General features: G+C 41.2%; 1 protein-coding gene across 23 annotated transcripts in view; it reads right to left on the minus strand.

Moving 5' to 3' along the window:
• LOC118398431 (dystonin-like) overlaps positions 1–15,974 on the minus strand; it is a 200,198-nt gene that overhangs the window by 10,198 nt on the left and 174,026 nt on the right. For 20 of the 23 annotated variants that reach the window (XM_052474136.1, XM_052474042.1, XM_052474046.1 and 17 more), the window contains 13 exons: positions 13,592–13,761; positions 13,147–13,306; positions 8,825–9,019; positions 8,367–8,495; positions 7,519–7,662; positions 6,912–7,100; positions 6,482–6,617; positions 6,110–6,273; positions 5,810–5,972; positions 4,970–5,124; positions 3,048–3,122; positions 2,921–2,938; positions 22–139 (listed from right to left, as the gene is read on the minus strand). In XM_052474136.1, the coding sequence (XP_052330096.1) occupies positions 22–139; positions 2,921–2,938; positions 3,048–3,122; positions 4,970–5,124; positions 5,810–5,972; positions 6,110–6,273; positions 6,482–6,617; positions 6,912–7,100; positions 7,519–7,662; positions 8,367–8,495; positions 8,825–9,019; positions 13,147–13,306; positions 13,592–13,761 (1,816 nt within the window). The remainder of the gene's footprint in view (positions 1–21; positions 140–2,920; positions 2,939–3,047; positions 3,123–4,969; positions 5,125–5,809; positions 5,973–6,109; positions 6,274–6,481; positions 6,618–6,911; positions 7,101–7,518; positions 7,663–8,366; positions 8,496–8,824; positions 9,020–13,146; positions 13,307–13,591; positions 13,762–15,974) is intronic. The other 3 variants (XM_052474054.1, XM_052474160.1, XM_052474083.1) reach the window with 1 other exon arrangement.

Consider the following 15,974-nt stretch of genomic DNA (forward strand, 5'->3'; position numbering starts at 1 on the left):
CTGTCCTGTCTGGTGCCTTACCTCGACACGGGTCATTCTTTACAAGGAACTCATCCAGAGCCATCCAGCCTCCACCAACGCGCACCATCACAGTGCTCCGCAGGATCCGCACCAGACGCAGCTGCTGGGAGTCTCCGAACTGCAGAGGGAGGAGGGAGGACAGAGAGGAAGGTGAGGCCGGGAGTCACTAAGCACTACTCTGCATCAACAACACTGGACAAGACTTGAAGCTGTGCAACACCAGAAACCAGCAGATGCTACAATTTGGAGATTGTTAGGAGGAAGTTTATCCGTCTTTGAGTTGGTGCCTGATTACATTGTGTCTTCTGACTTGTGGATTACAACGACTAGTTATACATATGATATATGACTTAACTAAAATGGATTTCACTTCATCACTAGATGAGAGAGGATGGTTTTGCTGTCTGGTTTCTTTCTTGTGTTGCTCAGCTAAGCCCATTGATTGAGACACAAAGCAACAACATCAAGGTTTCATTCTCATAGACACAAATGGAGGGTCAATCCAACTGGTTTTGCCTTCCCAGAATGTATTAGTGCAGTCATCATTGTCAACAATGTGGGATTGGTGTGTGACTTGTAAAATTGGGATATATTGATTTGTAATTGAGGTGAAATGGGTAACACTTTACTCGATACCCCCTGTCAACAGGCTTATCGTAGCCTACATACATCTGTCATAATCATGATATAACAACTAGTATTTTGACTGGTTAGGGCATCTGAGGTCAATATCATTGTTATGACAATGTTATATATCCCTTATGATTAAGGTTGCAAGTAAATGTAATAATTAGTAAGTTAATAATTTGTCATTAATCAATATTGTCATTTATCAATATTATAATTTAGGAATGTTTACAATTTTTTTCACATTTTCAACTGGAAACTCCTATAACAGGCTGTATAATATAAAGATAATTAGACTGAATAGATGATACTCAACCACTAGCGGGGCACTATAGTGTTGCAGTCTATCCTTACCTTCTTTTGTGATATTTTAGTTATTTTCGACTTTACTATGGGCTGTTTGCATGTATCTTGCAAAGATTTCAAACAAGCCTGATATGGAGGGTGAACAAACAGCCAAGCGTCATAAGAAGAGTATTTGCAGGAGAAGCCAGCCAGTTGGATATGGCCAAGGGGTTAGCAGATTTGACAACACAACAACCATGGCCTCATGCTTTCCATCAAACATTGTCACATCATAGCACAATCAATAGCACAAACAGACAAAACGGACTAAATCTCCTGCAAACCAACAACGTGAACAGTTGCACTTTCTATCACTACAGAACAAACCACCATATTCATAGATGCATTGACATTGATGGAGGAACCAATGCAGCTGGGCTCCAATGAGGAACAACATGGGGGATGGCATCTTATCATCTCTCTAGTCAACCACGGTGTAAACAATCAAACATGACCACACATTGATGAGCCTCCAGTTAGGTGCCTATTGTAACAATCTCATTTAAAATCAAACTTTGCACTATGTGATTCCCATAATGATTGAATGACACTGGTGAATTTTGTGATCAAGTACAGTAAAAGTGATGAATTGAATTGGAAAATGATCTGGAGAATAAAAATAGTCACAACAAACGGCTTAAGAATGCCCATTTACCAGAATACAGCTTTCCAAAACCGCAACGTGTAGGTGGGGGGTTAGATTTTGACTGTCCCTGTTTGCTATTATCTCATCATCATGTAAGCAGTGAACCAGACCAAACTGTCAAAAAAATTGTTTAAGTTGATTTTGAGTAATAAACGAATACAAACTGGTGAAGAAGACACACATTATCTTACAAATACATGCTGTATACTGTATGTTTCCCCTATATACACCTATTCATTCTCCTCAACAAACAGCCATCAATGTTTCAGAAAGTGAATGGACCATTCATTTTATATGAGTTATGTATCCTGTATTGCAACACGCATTTCTTTGCCCATTTGAACTCAATCAAATCAAATCAAGCAAGATAATGTCCTAACAATGGGAAAGGTGTTCGCACATCTTTAAAGGGAAAGCAGTTCATGTTTGTGGAACAAAAAAAGCTGTTATATAAAGTCATGTCAGCCATTACTGAGACAAATCAATCCCAGGAAATAAAAGAGAAACAACAGGCAACCACACATTAAAAGCATTCTAAATCCCAAACTGCCCAAATGGTTCAATTAAAGCACATGAAGGGGGAAAAACCTGGAAAACCTATTATTTCTTATTGGAAACTCAAAAGCAACTACAAATAAGAGGGAATAATTGAATCAGCATTGGACTTCAAAGCATTATAACACTTGACTGCCTTACATGCTGATTTGTAGTTTTAGAAATGATCACAAGCTCAATGTTATTTCCTATCTAAATCAGAGCATTACTGTCACTATTTTTATCTGCACAATCAACCAGTACAGGTTATATATACACAAAGATGCATTTTATGACACTGTGGCCATTTCATTCTTGGCATGAGCTGAAGAAAGCCCATGACCAAAAGAGGGTTCTTTTATTGCACAGTCATTCCAAGCATGCTACTACATCAATGGTCCTCCACCTGCACCAGTTATAGGCAACAGCTGCTTTCCCACGCCAGCCAGCCAGACCCAATCCAATATCCCAACTACTTATGCCGGTGGAACTACCCACATAGCTATTATTATTATCATAGACTAATAAACAAATTAAAAGTGAGCCTTTTCAAGTGAATGGAAATGTCTGAACGAATTATTGCTGTCTAGTGTATCTACTTCTGAGTTCCATCGTGATTATGTGTTGGAAGTGTTAATATTAATGTTAATTGGAAAAGGACCAGGGTCAACAAAAAAGAGAGGAGGGGTTGATTAGGCATCACATCATAGATAACGACAAAGAGCGGCCTGAGCCGGTCATATGTACCTGGTTTCCAAGGTAGAACTGGTCGTGGAAGGGACAATGAAAAAAAGTTACAAATTAGTTTTTCATAATGCACATGTTTCACTGAACACTTAAGGTAACGTATAGGGTATTCACAAAATCCTCTTACCCTGTATTTGTTGGCACCAATTTGCTCAACTTGGAAACGTTTAGGACACTTGCATTTTGCCACTTGGCGTGTGACCTACAAAAGAAAAAACAAACATTATTTAGACATCATTTATATTGCGGGAAGGTAATACATTAGTTCCAATGATTTACGGCAGGGATCATCAACTAGATTCAGCTGTGGAATGATGTTTTCTTGAGCGGATGGTCGGGAGACCGGAACATAATTACAAGTCATTTGTAGACTGCAAATTGACCGCAAAAATATAAACTCAGCAAAAAAAAGAAACGTCCTCTCACTGTCAACTGCGTTCATTTTCAGAAAACTTAACATGTGTAAATAATTGTATGAACATAACAAGATTCAACAACTGAGACATAAACTGAACAAGTTCCACAGACATGTGACTAACAGAAATGGAATAATGTGTCCCTGAACAAAATCAAAAGTAACAGTCAGTATCTGGTGTGGCCACCAGCTGCATTAAGTACTGCAGTGCATCTCCTCCTCATGGACTGCACCAGATTTGCCAGTTCTTGCTATGAGATGTTACTCTTCCACCAAGGCATCTGCAAGTTCCCGGACATTTCTGGGGGGGAAATGGCCCTGGCCCTCCCTCACCCTCCGAACCAACAGGTCCCTGACGTGCTCAATGGGATTGAGATCCGGGCTCTTCGCTGGCCATGGCAGAACACTAACATTCCTGTCTTGCAGGAAATCACACACAGAATGATGTATGGCTGGTGGCATTGTCATGCTGGAGTGTCATGTCAGGATGAGTCTGGAGGAAGGCTAACACATGAGGGAGGAGGGTGTCTTCCCTGTAACGCACAGCGTTGAGATTGTCCACCCCAGACCATGACGGACCATCCACCTCCAAATTGATCCCGCTCCAGAGTACAGGCCTCGATGTAACGCTCATTCCTTCGACGATAAGCGCAAATCCGACCATCATCCCTGATGAGACAAAACCGTGACTTGTCAGTGAAGAGCACTTTTGCCAGTCCTGTCTGGTCCAACGATGGTGGGTTTATGCCCATAGGCAACATTGTTGACTGGGATGTCTGGTGAGAACCTACTTTACAACAGGCCTACAAGTCCTCAGTCCAGCCTCTCTCAGCCTATTGCAGACAGTCTGAGCACTGATGGAGGGATTGTGCGTTCCTGGTGTAACTCGGGCAGTTGTTGTTGCCATCCTGTACCTGTCCTGCAGGTGTGATGTTCGGATGTACCAATCCTGTGCAGATGTTGTGACACGTGGTCTGCCACTGCGACGACATTCAGCTATCCGTCCTGTCTCCCTGTAGCGCTGTCTTAGGCGTACATTGCAATTTATTGCCCTTGCCACATCAGCAGCCCTCATGCCTCCTTGCAGCATGCCTAAGGCACGTTCACGCAGATGAGCAGCTGATTTTTCAGACCCTGGGCATCGTACTTTTGGTGTTTTTCAGAGTGTCCTAAGTTTTCATAACTGTGACCTTAATTGCCTACCTTCTGTAAGCTGTTAGTATCTTAACGACTGTTCCACAGGTGCATGTTCATTAATTGTTTATGGTTCATTGAACAAGCATGGGAAACAGTGTTTAAACCCTTGACAATAAATATCTGTGAAGTTATTTGGATTTTTACAAATTATCTTTGAAAGACAGGGTCCTGAAAAAGGGACGTTTCTTTTTTTGCTTTGTTTATAAAATTTGATTAAAACAATCATTTCAAACTGTGCTTGCATTTGTATACAATCACGTGTCTCTCTATTATGTGTGGGAATACTTTGGAAGTGGTGTTTTTACAGTCTTTTATGTCCAACAATGAAATAAGGTTTTTGCTCAGAAAACTTGGGAGGCCAAATAAAACCACCTGCACCAGTTGGGGAAACCCTGATTTACGGTCTGACTTATATGTCAACACATATACAGTAGTACCTCATCTTCAATTTTGTCTGCATCTGTGAGGGGTTTGTATGCCTCTTTGTTGGGATGAAGAGCAGCCACAAACTCATAGTAGTCGATGTAGCCGTCACCATCCCGGTCAAATATGTCTGCCACCGCACTCATCTCCAGCCGACTGGTAGGGAATTCTGGAATATAAAATAAACAAACAGGGGTAAGACGCTCAACACATTTTCACACTAGCATACTGAACTGAATCGTACTGTGCTGGCTCAGATATTTTATCTTTGCATTGTTCTTTCCAGCATAGTTACATCTATGGTGAATGTGTAACCAGGCCAGCCCAGAGCAGCTCAGCTTGGCTTGGCTCTGTAATGTGAAGAGGGTATAGGTCAGGAGTGTGAGGGTACAGGTCAGGGTGTCAGGTAGCCTAGAATTTAAGAGCTTTGGGCCAGTAATTGAAAGGTTACTGGTTTGAATCCCCGAGCTGACTAAGTGAAAAATCTGTTCATGTGCTCTTGAGCAAGGCACTTAAACCAAATTGCTTCTGCAAGTCGCTCTGGATAAGATGCAAAATGTAATTTTGCCCGGGGGCCAAATTGGTTATATTTCCTCGCTGTCAAAATTAGCTAAACATTTTCCTATATCCATAGTTTTTCAATGCTCCCTGACTGTCAATAAACTATATGAATGTAGGTCCATTATTATTTATACACAGTTTCAATTTGGTTTTAGTAATTTTCAAGTATATTAAGTTCATTCCCCTCAACCCCCCCACAATTGTATTTTCTAATTTAATATATATGGATATAGATATATATTTTTTTACTCAAACCACCTGCAAGCCAGATTGGATCCTCTCACAAGACTTACTGGAGGAGAGGATGCCTTCAATGAACTCCTGTCTGGTGACCTTTCCATCCTGGTCCTTGTCAATGCGTCTGAAGAAGTCCATGACACGTGACTTCTTATGGTTCATCCATCGCATGTAGCGCTTCCGCCATACGTCAAAGTCAAAGTTGGCAAATTCCTTCAGCTGAAAAAAATAAACCACAATACATTGTACACTATGACATACATTGTACTGCACATAGTGATCATTTCTAAATGTCTCCATAAAGCACATAAAGTCATGAACATTTAGCTAACATAGGGTTAAATGATCAGATGTACCTCCTCAAGTCTGTCCATGGCATCGTTGAGTTTCCTCCTCCTGTCCAGGGCCAGTAGCCACACCTGCTGCCACTTGCTGACCAACAGGTTGACCCTGGGATTCTTGGTCACTATGGGAGGCTGTGACGCTGATGGGTACATGGCTTGTGTGGGAGAACGCTTTCCTGTAAGTGAAAAACAACCTCCTGTTTAGTGATACCGCTTTTCCATTGTATAACTTTTGTTCCATACCAGAAAAAACATAGGAATAATATAATTTTGGGGACAGAGAGAGTGAGGTAAGCTATGAGGATGTTGTGTCATGGTGCAGGCAGTGCAGGGCCAGATGGCTGAGGTCAGGGTGTTTAGAGGGCCCCTGGTAGGGGTACATACTTCCACCTCTTCCTTTCTCCAGGACAGGGATTTGGGACTGGATGGCAGGCTCGCTACCACCCGCAGCCTTTCTTTTGTGTGTCTTGGTGATCGTGTCAACATCTGGTTGTTTCCTGGTCATTTCCTCCATGAATGTCTGCAGACCCACACAAAAACAACATGTTTTCAGTTTGTACTGTATACCGTTTTCACTTCAAAGGCAATGTACATGCATGCACAGTACACATAGAGTAACTCATGTTACTAGAAAGAGGGAGCTACTCTTCTAATAACAATTCTAGTACTACCAGACTGGCATTGAACAGCATTGCTGTGGGAAATGTTTGACCAACCAAGCACCAAGTAATACACCAAACTCCACCATCTACAATCTGCTTCCTTTACATCATATAATAAAGGAGGATAACACAAGCCCCTGGTCACATTGTACCTGGTGTTCAGCAATAAGAGCTTTGACCTCGTCTATCTCCTGAGGCAGGACCTCCTTGTCCTTCTCATTGAGTGTTGCCTCAGCCCACTGCAGCCAGCCCAGCAGACCCTCCAGCAGCTCCTGAGTGGCAAGCAGATCACTGAGGGCCATGGCCAGGCGCTGCTGGTGCTGCCGTGCCCAAGCCTGAACCTAATATGGAGAAACATGAATAATCAATTTAATGCAGCTGGTAATTTAGCAGATGCTTTTATCCAAAGCAAACCACAATTGAAAGTGATATATATTCAGTAACATGTGGTCCATGCAAATTCAAACCCACAACTCTGGTGTTAGTAGCACCATGCTCAAACCCACTGAGACATTGGAACAACCCAGTGCAGTCATTTGAACCCCCATCAACAAGAATTACATTCATGGCTTTCCACTTAAACTAGGATTAGGTACAGCCAAGTGAGAAAGTACTGTATCGGTATGACGAAGAATCATCCATAATTGAGGTTATGCAAGTGATATTTAAGATGGCAGACTGCTTTGCCATGATATAGGCGTATGATCTGTCACCCTCCAGTATGACGCACAGCAGACAGGCATGTAAGTGTTCACTGACCTCCTCGAACCGGGCTTTAATGATGGTGTTCCAGTGTTTGATGGTGGTGATAGAATCTGGATGGCAGATGGTCAAGATAGCCTCCCCCATACTGGTGGCTTTGTTCAGGCCTACTCCCTTCTCCTCCTGCTTCTTCATGAACTCCTGAAAGAGAACGGTTGGCTTCCATTAGCAATCGACAATGTTTGCGTCAAAATATAAATAAAAAGGAAACCTAGCAGCCAGTATCTCTGTTTCTCTGTTCCTCTTTCAATACCTGGTCAAGTGGAGATGAAGAAAGTAATGACATGTGAAGTCAGGGGAAACTATTTTAGATCCAGTGAGATCATGCTTGAGGAAAAGTCAATATTGTGAAGCAGTTGGAATGGAATATCAAACCACCATGTAAAATCCATGTATGGCATTTCTACTTTTACTGGCAAGTGCAATGGACGTGTAAAGACTGTCAAAGTGAAGTGTGTTTTTAATGTCGACACTACATTATGAGAGTACCTCAGCAGAAAATAATGATAGTCGAGTGGAGAAACAAACCCACATTCTCTGCAAATAGCTGCCTTAACTGCCATATGTTTGAGCTAGGTACTATTTTGCTCAGGATGAAAATAGTTCCATGCAAGCCTGATCCCTAAAGCATATACAAGGCTTTAATAGCCCAGAAAAACTCTTAATCTATGGTCCGATATTGCATTTCACATTTGGTCAGCTTTTATCTAAAGCTTTATTCTATATTATGGATATTGCAGGATTTTGCTTTAGGGACCTTTGTGTCCCATCTGGAAGTTAATCTGTAGGGAAACACTGTGTTTTATTCTATAGGATGACGATGTTCCAGGTTAAATGTCACTTGCCTTGTGCTGCTCGACAAGAGCCCTGAGGGCATCCTCGTCGTCGGGCAGGGTGCCATGGAAACGAAGGCTCTGCTCAGCCTCGGCCAGCCACTCCAGCAGGATATGGACCGTAGAGTGGAACTCCTCAGCCTGCAGCCAGAGGACAGGGGACAGAGAGGTTCACCAACACACAGGTCTGCAAAAAGCATTCCTCTAAGCATTCAGCCAGGTCCGAATGGTTGCATTCCAGGATTATTTTTTTAGCAGACACACTGCACTACTCAGTAGATTGCTATGATCATATGAATGATGTTCCTAAGACGTTTAACAGATCTATTTTGTTATTTAACCCATCCACCACTCCCCAAAACTTGATTAGATCCGATCATCTGTGAAACTGAATAAAAAGATGACCTGCAACGCCACAAATGTAATTTGAATAGGTGATATAGAGAGGTTTGGCATAGTGAGAGTCCTACCTGACACAATGCCTGTTCCAGCCGAGTCTGTTTAGATACTGAGCGGGCGCACACAGTCTCCCAGCGAGCGCTCAGCTCCTGCATCTGAGCTTTGACCCAGGATGAGTCTTCATGGCTGCTCTCAATCAGGTCCTTAGCCGAACGTTTCAGGGCCGCAACACTCCCCGTCCTCTTCCCCAGCTCCTTCTGGAACACCTGGAAGATACGTCACAGAGAGAACTAATGAGACACGACACACAGACCCAGAGATACATGGAAACAAACACACAGACCCAGAGATACATGGAAACAAACACACAGACCCAGAGATACATGGAAACAAACACACAGACCCAGAGATACATGGAAACAAACACACAGACGCAGAGATGCATGGAATCAAACACACAGACACAGAGAAACATGTAAACAAACACACAGACACTGAGAAACATGGAAGCAAACACACAGACACAGAGAAACATGGAAGCAAACACACAGACACAGAGAAACATGGAAGCAAACACACAGACACAGAGAAACATGTAAACAAACACACAGACACTGAGAAACATGGAATCAAACACACAGGCACAGAGAAACATGTAAACAAACACACAGACACTGAGAAACATGGAATCAAACACACAGACACTGAGAAACATGGAAGCAAACACACAGACACAGAGAAACATGGAAGCAAACACACAGACACAGAGAAACATGTAAACAAACACACAGACACTGAGAAACATGGAATCAAACACACAGACACTGAGAAACATGGAATCAAACACAGACACTGAGAAACATGGAAGCAAACACACAGACACAGAGAAACATGGAAGCAAACACACAGACACACATATATACGCACACTGACGCACACTCATGTTTCCCAATAACCACAAACTCCATCTGTCCATTACTGAATACACAGCATTTTGCCACATCACACGTAATTATTGCTAGAATATCCCTTGTGCCAATATAAATTAGACCAGGTTATACAAACAGTCATCTAGCACAATTTCCCTCAGGGCTAAGCTGTGGTCCTAAACAAAATAACCTAAATCAACACTGATTGTGAAAAAAAGGTTAATACAGTTCAACAGGCCTGAAACCTGTCCAGCTAACACACTAACATTGTGCTAAAAGCACTTCCAATTTGAACAGTGTTGGGAAGGTTATTTTCTAAATGTCATCTGTTACAGTTACTTGTTACCTGTCCAAAATTGTAATCAGTAACGTAATTTATGGATTACCCAAACTCAGTGATGTATTTGGTTTACTTTCAGTTACATTTGGATGACTTTCCCCTTAAGAAGCATTAGAAGAAGACAAAAAATGATCCATCAAACGTATTTGGTGTGTCATCATATTGGTCTCTGATTTGTGGTCAGACTCACTCAGATAGAATAAACTTAAACTTGTGCCTTTTTTCAATGCTGATTTGAATGTGATGGAGAAAACAAAAATGTGTCATCATGTACTGTTTTGCAAATATCCAAGAAGTAATTATCTTTTTTTTTTTTAAGTATCTGTAATCTGATTACATGTAACTGATTAAAGTGACTAGCGAAAGTATTCACCCCCCTTGGCATTTTTCCTATATTGTTGCCTTACAACCTGGAATTAAAATAGATGTTTGGGGGGTTTGTCGTGGAAATTTCCTCTATTTACCAAATCATGGGAGCAAACCACACAAACAAGTCAGAGTTAGTTATCAAAGTCCGTCTTTAATGATATGAGCTCTATCACAATCCTGTGACTCTCAGGTAATTCAGTGTCTCTCAGTGAATTCTCTGAGAGCCCCCCCTGCATTGCAACTGCGATCCTTTAATAGCAAAGAACACACATAGTCAGACAGCATAGACATAAATAAATCGTTCAGCTTTGTCTCCTTACTCAAACCCCAGAACCATAAACCAATCCTCCATATCAACAGGCATATATGAAATTGTCATTTAGATACAACCAATTCTAAATACAACCAATCCTGGACAAACTCACAGAGAGGAGAATGAGGATATAGGTTAAGATAGAAACAACATTAGAGGGAGCATAGAATGATTCCAGACACTGCCACCCTCCTTTCCCCGCTGGGAAAGGTAGGGAGTAAAAGACATGTTTACACATGATGACACTTTGACCTCTCCCCTCTCTGCGGCCCATGCAACTTAGTCTTGACATAGAACAGATAACTGCAACCCCGCAGTATTATACAAAAATACCATTCTGATGAGAAGTAACTTATAAACATATGATGAATATAAAACATCTTACCTATGTTACAAACAAATTCTGATTATTTCCACAACAGGTGGTATCATTTGATTTACACAACATGCCTACCACTTTGACGATGCAAATATTTTTTATTGTGAAACAAACAAGGCCAAAACACTGAAAACTTGTGCATTCACCGCCCAATGTCAATACTTTGTAGAGCCACCTTTTGCAACAATTACAGCTGCACGTCTCTTGGGGTATGTCTCTATAAGCTTTGCACATCTAGCTACTGGGACTTTTGCCCATTCTTCAAGGCAAAACTGCACCAGCTCCTTCAAATTGAATGGGTTCTGCTGGTGTACAGCAATCTTTATGTCATACCACAGATTCTCAATTGGATTGAGGTCTGGGCTTTGACTAGGCCATTCCAAGACATTTAAATGTTCCCCTTAAACCACTCAAGTGTTGCTTTAGCAGTATGCTTAGGGTCATTGTCCTGCTGGAAGGTGAACTTCCGCCCCAGTCTCAAATCTCTGGAAGAGTGAAACAGGTATCCCTCAAGAATTTCCCTGTATTTAGCGCCATCCATCATTCCTTCAATTCTGACCAGTTTCCCAGTCCCTGCCGATGAAAAACATACCCACAGCATGGGGATGGTGCTCTCGGGGTGATGAGAGGTGTTGGGTTTGTGCCAGACATAGCGTTTTCCTTAATGGCCAAAAATATAAATTTTAGTCTCATCTGACCAGAGTACCTTCTTCCATATGTTTGGAGAGTATCCCACATGCCTTTTGACAAATACTTGCTAATTTCTTTCTTTAACAATGGCTTTTTTTCTGGCCATTCATCTGTAAAAGCAAAGCTCTGTGGAGTGTACAGCTTAAAGTGGTCCTTTGGACAATCTCCGCTGTGGAGCTTTGCAGCTCCTTCAGGGTTATCTTTTTGGTCTCTTTGTTGCCTCTCTAATTAATGCCCTCCTTGCCTGGTCCGTGAGTTTTGGTGGGCGGCCCTCCCTTGGCAGGTTTGTTGTGGTGCCATATTCTTTCCATTTAAAAAAATTATGTAATGGTGCTCCATGGGATGTTCAAAGTAGATTTTTTTTATAACACAACCCTGATCTGTACTTCTCCACAACTTTGTCCCTGACCTGTTTGGAGAGCTCCTTGGTCTTCATGGTGCCGCTTGCTTGGTGGTGCCCCTTGCTTAGTGGTGTTGCAGACTCTGGGGCCTTTCAGGACAAGTGTATATATACTGAGATCATGTGACACTTAGATTGCACACAGGTGGACTTCATTTAACTAATTATGTGACTTCTGAAGGTAATTGGTTGCACCAGATCTTATTTAGGGGCTTCATAGCAAAGTGTGTGAATACATACGCACGCACCGCTTTTCCATTTAAAAAAATATATATATTTGACAAGTTATCTTTTTTCATTTCACTTCACCAATTTGGACTATTTTATGTATGTACATTACATGAAATCCAAATAAAAATCTATTTAAATTACAGGTTGTAATGCAACCAAATAGGAAATATGCCAAGGGGGATGAATACTTTTGCAAGGCACTGTACATGTTACCCCCCAACCTTGCTTCTGCACCCCCATGAAGTCATCTGGATGAATTTGAAGGACATATATGGAGGGTGACTAAACCAAGCTCTGACTGTTGATCTACTTCAGCGCAGTGACTCAGATATCCTGCCAGGCCATGCACCTTTTATTTCTCTGTGTCTCAGCAATCTCTTGTCTCTGCCAATTCAAACCAGTATTTTGTCACATAACACAAGTTCCATTTCCGACAAACATTTACGGGGGGAAAAAAATGACCGCTCTCGGGGCCATAATCCTATTTCATATATTTAGCCTGTGAGTCACAGGAAGGAGAATAAAATATGCTGAACAATGAGAACAGCAAATCCACACACAGTGTAGCTTCTGTATTTTGACTCCTATTACATGGTACACAAATAGGTAGGATATTTTTGAGCTTTAGGACCTACTGCCATTGTTCCATTGAACAAGGCACTTATCCCCCAAACTGCTCCAAGGCTACGACTCTTATGGCTGCACAATGAAGATCTATTCTATGAATGTTTATTTTTTTTACCTTGTGACTGTCAATGAGATTAAGGACCAGGTCTATATCTCCATGTACTGGCTGGTCCTCGGCCAGCTGAGGCTCCACTCTGTACAGCCAGTCAATCAGGGCCTGAAGGGCATCAGTAAACTGACCAGAGAACAGCAGTGCCTCCTCAAGCTTGTTTTGCCTGAGAAGAAACACAGATCATTATTTGTGAAAATACGTAATGACCCCTGACAGCAGAAACTATCATTGTTTTCTATTATATATGCAATATCATTACGATTTGACAGCAACACTAAACTGCGGCAATATGCCTTTGAAAGGAATTATAGTTGAATCACAGTATATCCAAAGTCTTCACAAAGCCCACAGTTTCAGTATCCATCATTATCAAGATTAGATGAAAATATAGAATAATATGCATATTATGTGTCCGTTACATAGCAATGTGCAGGTCATGTCCTCTTACCTCTCAACTGACTTGCCACAGACAGTGTCCCACTTGTCCCTCAGTTCACTCAGCATGTCATCCAGCTTCTGGTTGTCGTCCTGCAGTGACGTCTTGTCCTTCAGGGCGCGTCCCGTACGACTGGTTGTGTCATACACCGAGTGCTTGCTCCCCAGCACCTTCTGGAACTCCTGCGTGAACCAATGGTGGAGAGACATGGTCATTATATAGGCTAGTTTATCCTATCCAAGTCAGCCTGTGGCTGGTTTTTAGCCTCATCTCCAGCCATTCAACGTTTATATGGTGTGTCTGGCAAAGAGAAACTAGTAGATTTTAGACTAGACAGCTGCACAGCCAACAGTGAAATGTCTGAAATTGAACAGTAGCATAAGCAATTTGACCATGGTCTCACTTTCTGTTTTGTTACGAATTGACAGATCGTCAGCAGCAAAATTGAGAAATCACAGCTGTTATTTCTGAGGGACTACATATGATTTAACAGGTAGATTCCTTCACAGAGGATTGTCCCCCTAAGCTACAGTCTACATTCTGTCATGGATTGAAATTTGTGAGTGGCGTGTGTGACCTATTTGCTCATAAAGGACACTATGTAGTGGCTGAAACCAAAACAAGGGGTCACAATTCAAGCGTCTTTCATCCATACGGATTAAAAGTATCCAAAATCAGGGCCGACCCTAATACATTCTGTACATCCAGGGATTATGAAAGGATTAGCAAAAGCGCCTCACACACAACAGCTCAAGGACAACAACTGAATAGCCTAGTCCCTGACACCTAAAGCACTGATGAACACTGTATACTATAATTAAAAAAATAGAAAACATGTTTTAAGTGAGAAGTAAGCAATGGTCTGAAGATGAAAAAAATAAAGGAACTTCACATGAACAGCACAATGCTTACTCCACCCATGCTCTACAGTACCAAGGCTTTCCAGCACACAGCTTTGACCTACTTCATTAGCTATGCTGGTCTATCGTAGTTCAAACAATATGTATGCAGGTTGCTTAAGATTCAAACCTTCTCAAACAGCCTAATTCATACTCTAAGAGGAAGTGTTCCCACAATAATATGATTTGTACCGCATACAAGTTAAACTTTTATATTCTTCACACACCACACTAATCCCATTCCACGATTTTATTATTATTATTATATAAAAGCAAGCTTTGCTTTTATACCTACAAGACAATCACGCTTGATTGGGCAAGCTATTTTGTCCTGTAGTAATGTGGTGCCTGCCTGTATTTCCTTAAACCTTTACTTTAGCAATACATGTCATTTAGAAAAAATAAATCATAATCTTGTTTTGGTCAGTAGGTGCCCAGCATAACAACAGGTTGTGGTGTGTTGGACACAGTCACTCATATATAAAGGTCTACCGAGCCTGTCTCCATTCCTGATTTCTGTAACCATTAGTTTACCTGTGTAACATTAACATAAGCTCAAAAACACTTGTTTTGCGAACATGGTCCTGTTTTATCAATTGCTGTGCTGATCATTGGGGCAGTTCATTACCTCTCTCAAATGAATATGTAGCTTAAAGTTGTGTGTATTTGTATTTATTTATGCAATTAAGATGGTGATGCTATAATAATGCACACATACAATAGGCCTATATCTCAAAAATACCTACTAAACATACAGTGGGGCAAAAAAGTATTTAGTTTGCCACCTATTGTGCAAGTTCTCCCACTTAAAAAGATTTGAGAGGCCTGTAATTTTTATCATAGGTACACTTCAACTATGACAGACAAAATGAGAAAAAAAATCCAGAAAATCACATTGTAGGATTTTTAATGAATTTATTTGCAAATTATCTTTTTAAGTGGGAGAACTTACACAATTGGTGGCTGACTAAATACTTTTTTGCCCCACTATACCTACAGCCTAATGTGTATAAATATATATATATATCATTGGTCTTTTACCAAATAGGGCTATCTTCTGTATACCGCCCCAACTTTTCACCACAATGTATACAATAAGGCCTATATCTAAACATACCTACAGCGTAATGTATGTACATCAGGCTGTAGGTATTTTTGAGTGTTTTTGAGCTGATGTTAATGTTACACAGGTGTTCTAAAACTTTTTTTTATATATATATATACTACAGGTCAAAAGTTTATATATATATATATGCTACAGGTCAAAAGTTTTAGAACACCTGTGTAACATTAACATTGTGGTGACAAGTTGGGGTGGCATACAGAAGATAGCCCTATTTGGTAAAAGATCAAGTCCATAGTTACTAGTCCAACGCTCTAACCACTAGGCTACACTGCCTCCCCAACTAATCCTCAAGCTCTTGAATAGCTAGTTCAGAGCTTCAGCAAAATGTGAAACGTCTGTGGGTCCCCGAGGAAAGCTTTGAGAACCACTG

Source organism: Oncorhynchus keta, chromosome 2 (genome assembly GCF_023373465.1).
Source record: "Oncorhynchus keta strain PuntledgeMale-10-30-2019 chromosome 2, Oket_V2, whole genome shotgun sequence".
Lineage (NCBI taxonomy): Eukaryota > Metazoa > Chordata > Actinopteri > Salmoniformes > Salmonidae > Oncorhynchus > Oncorhynchus keta.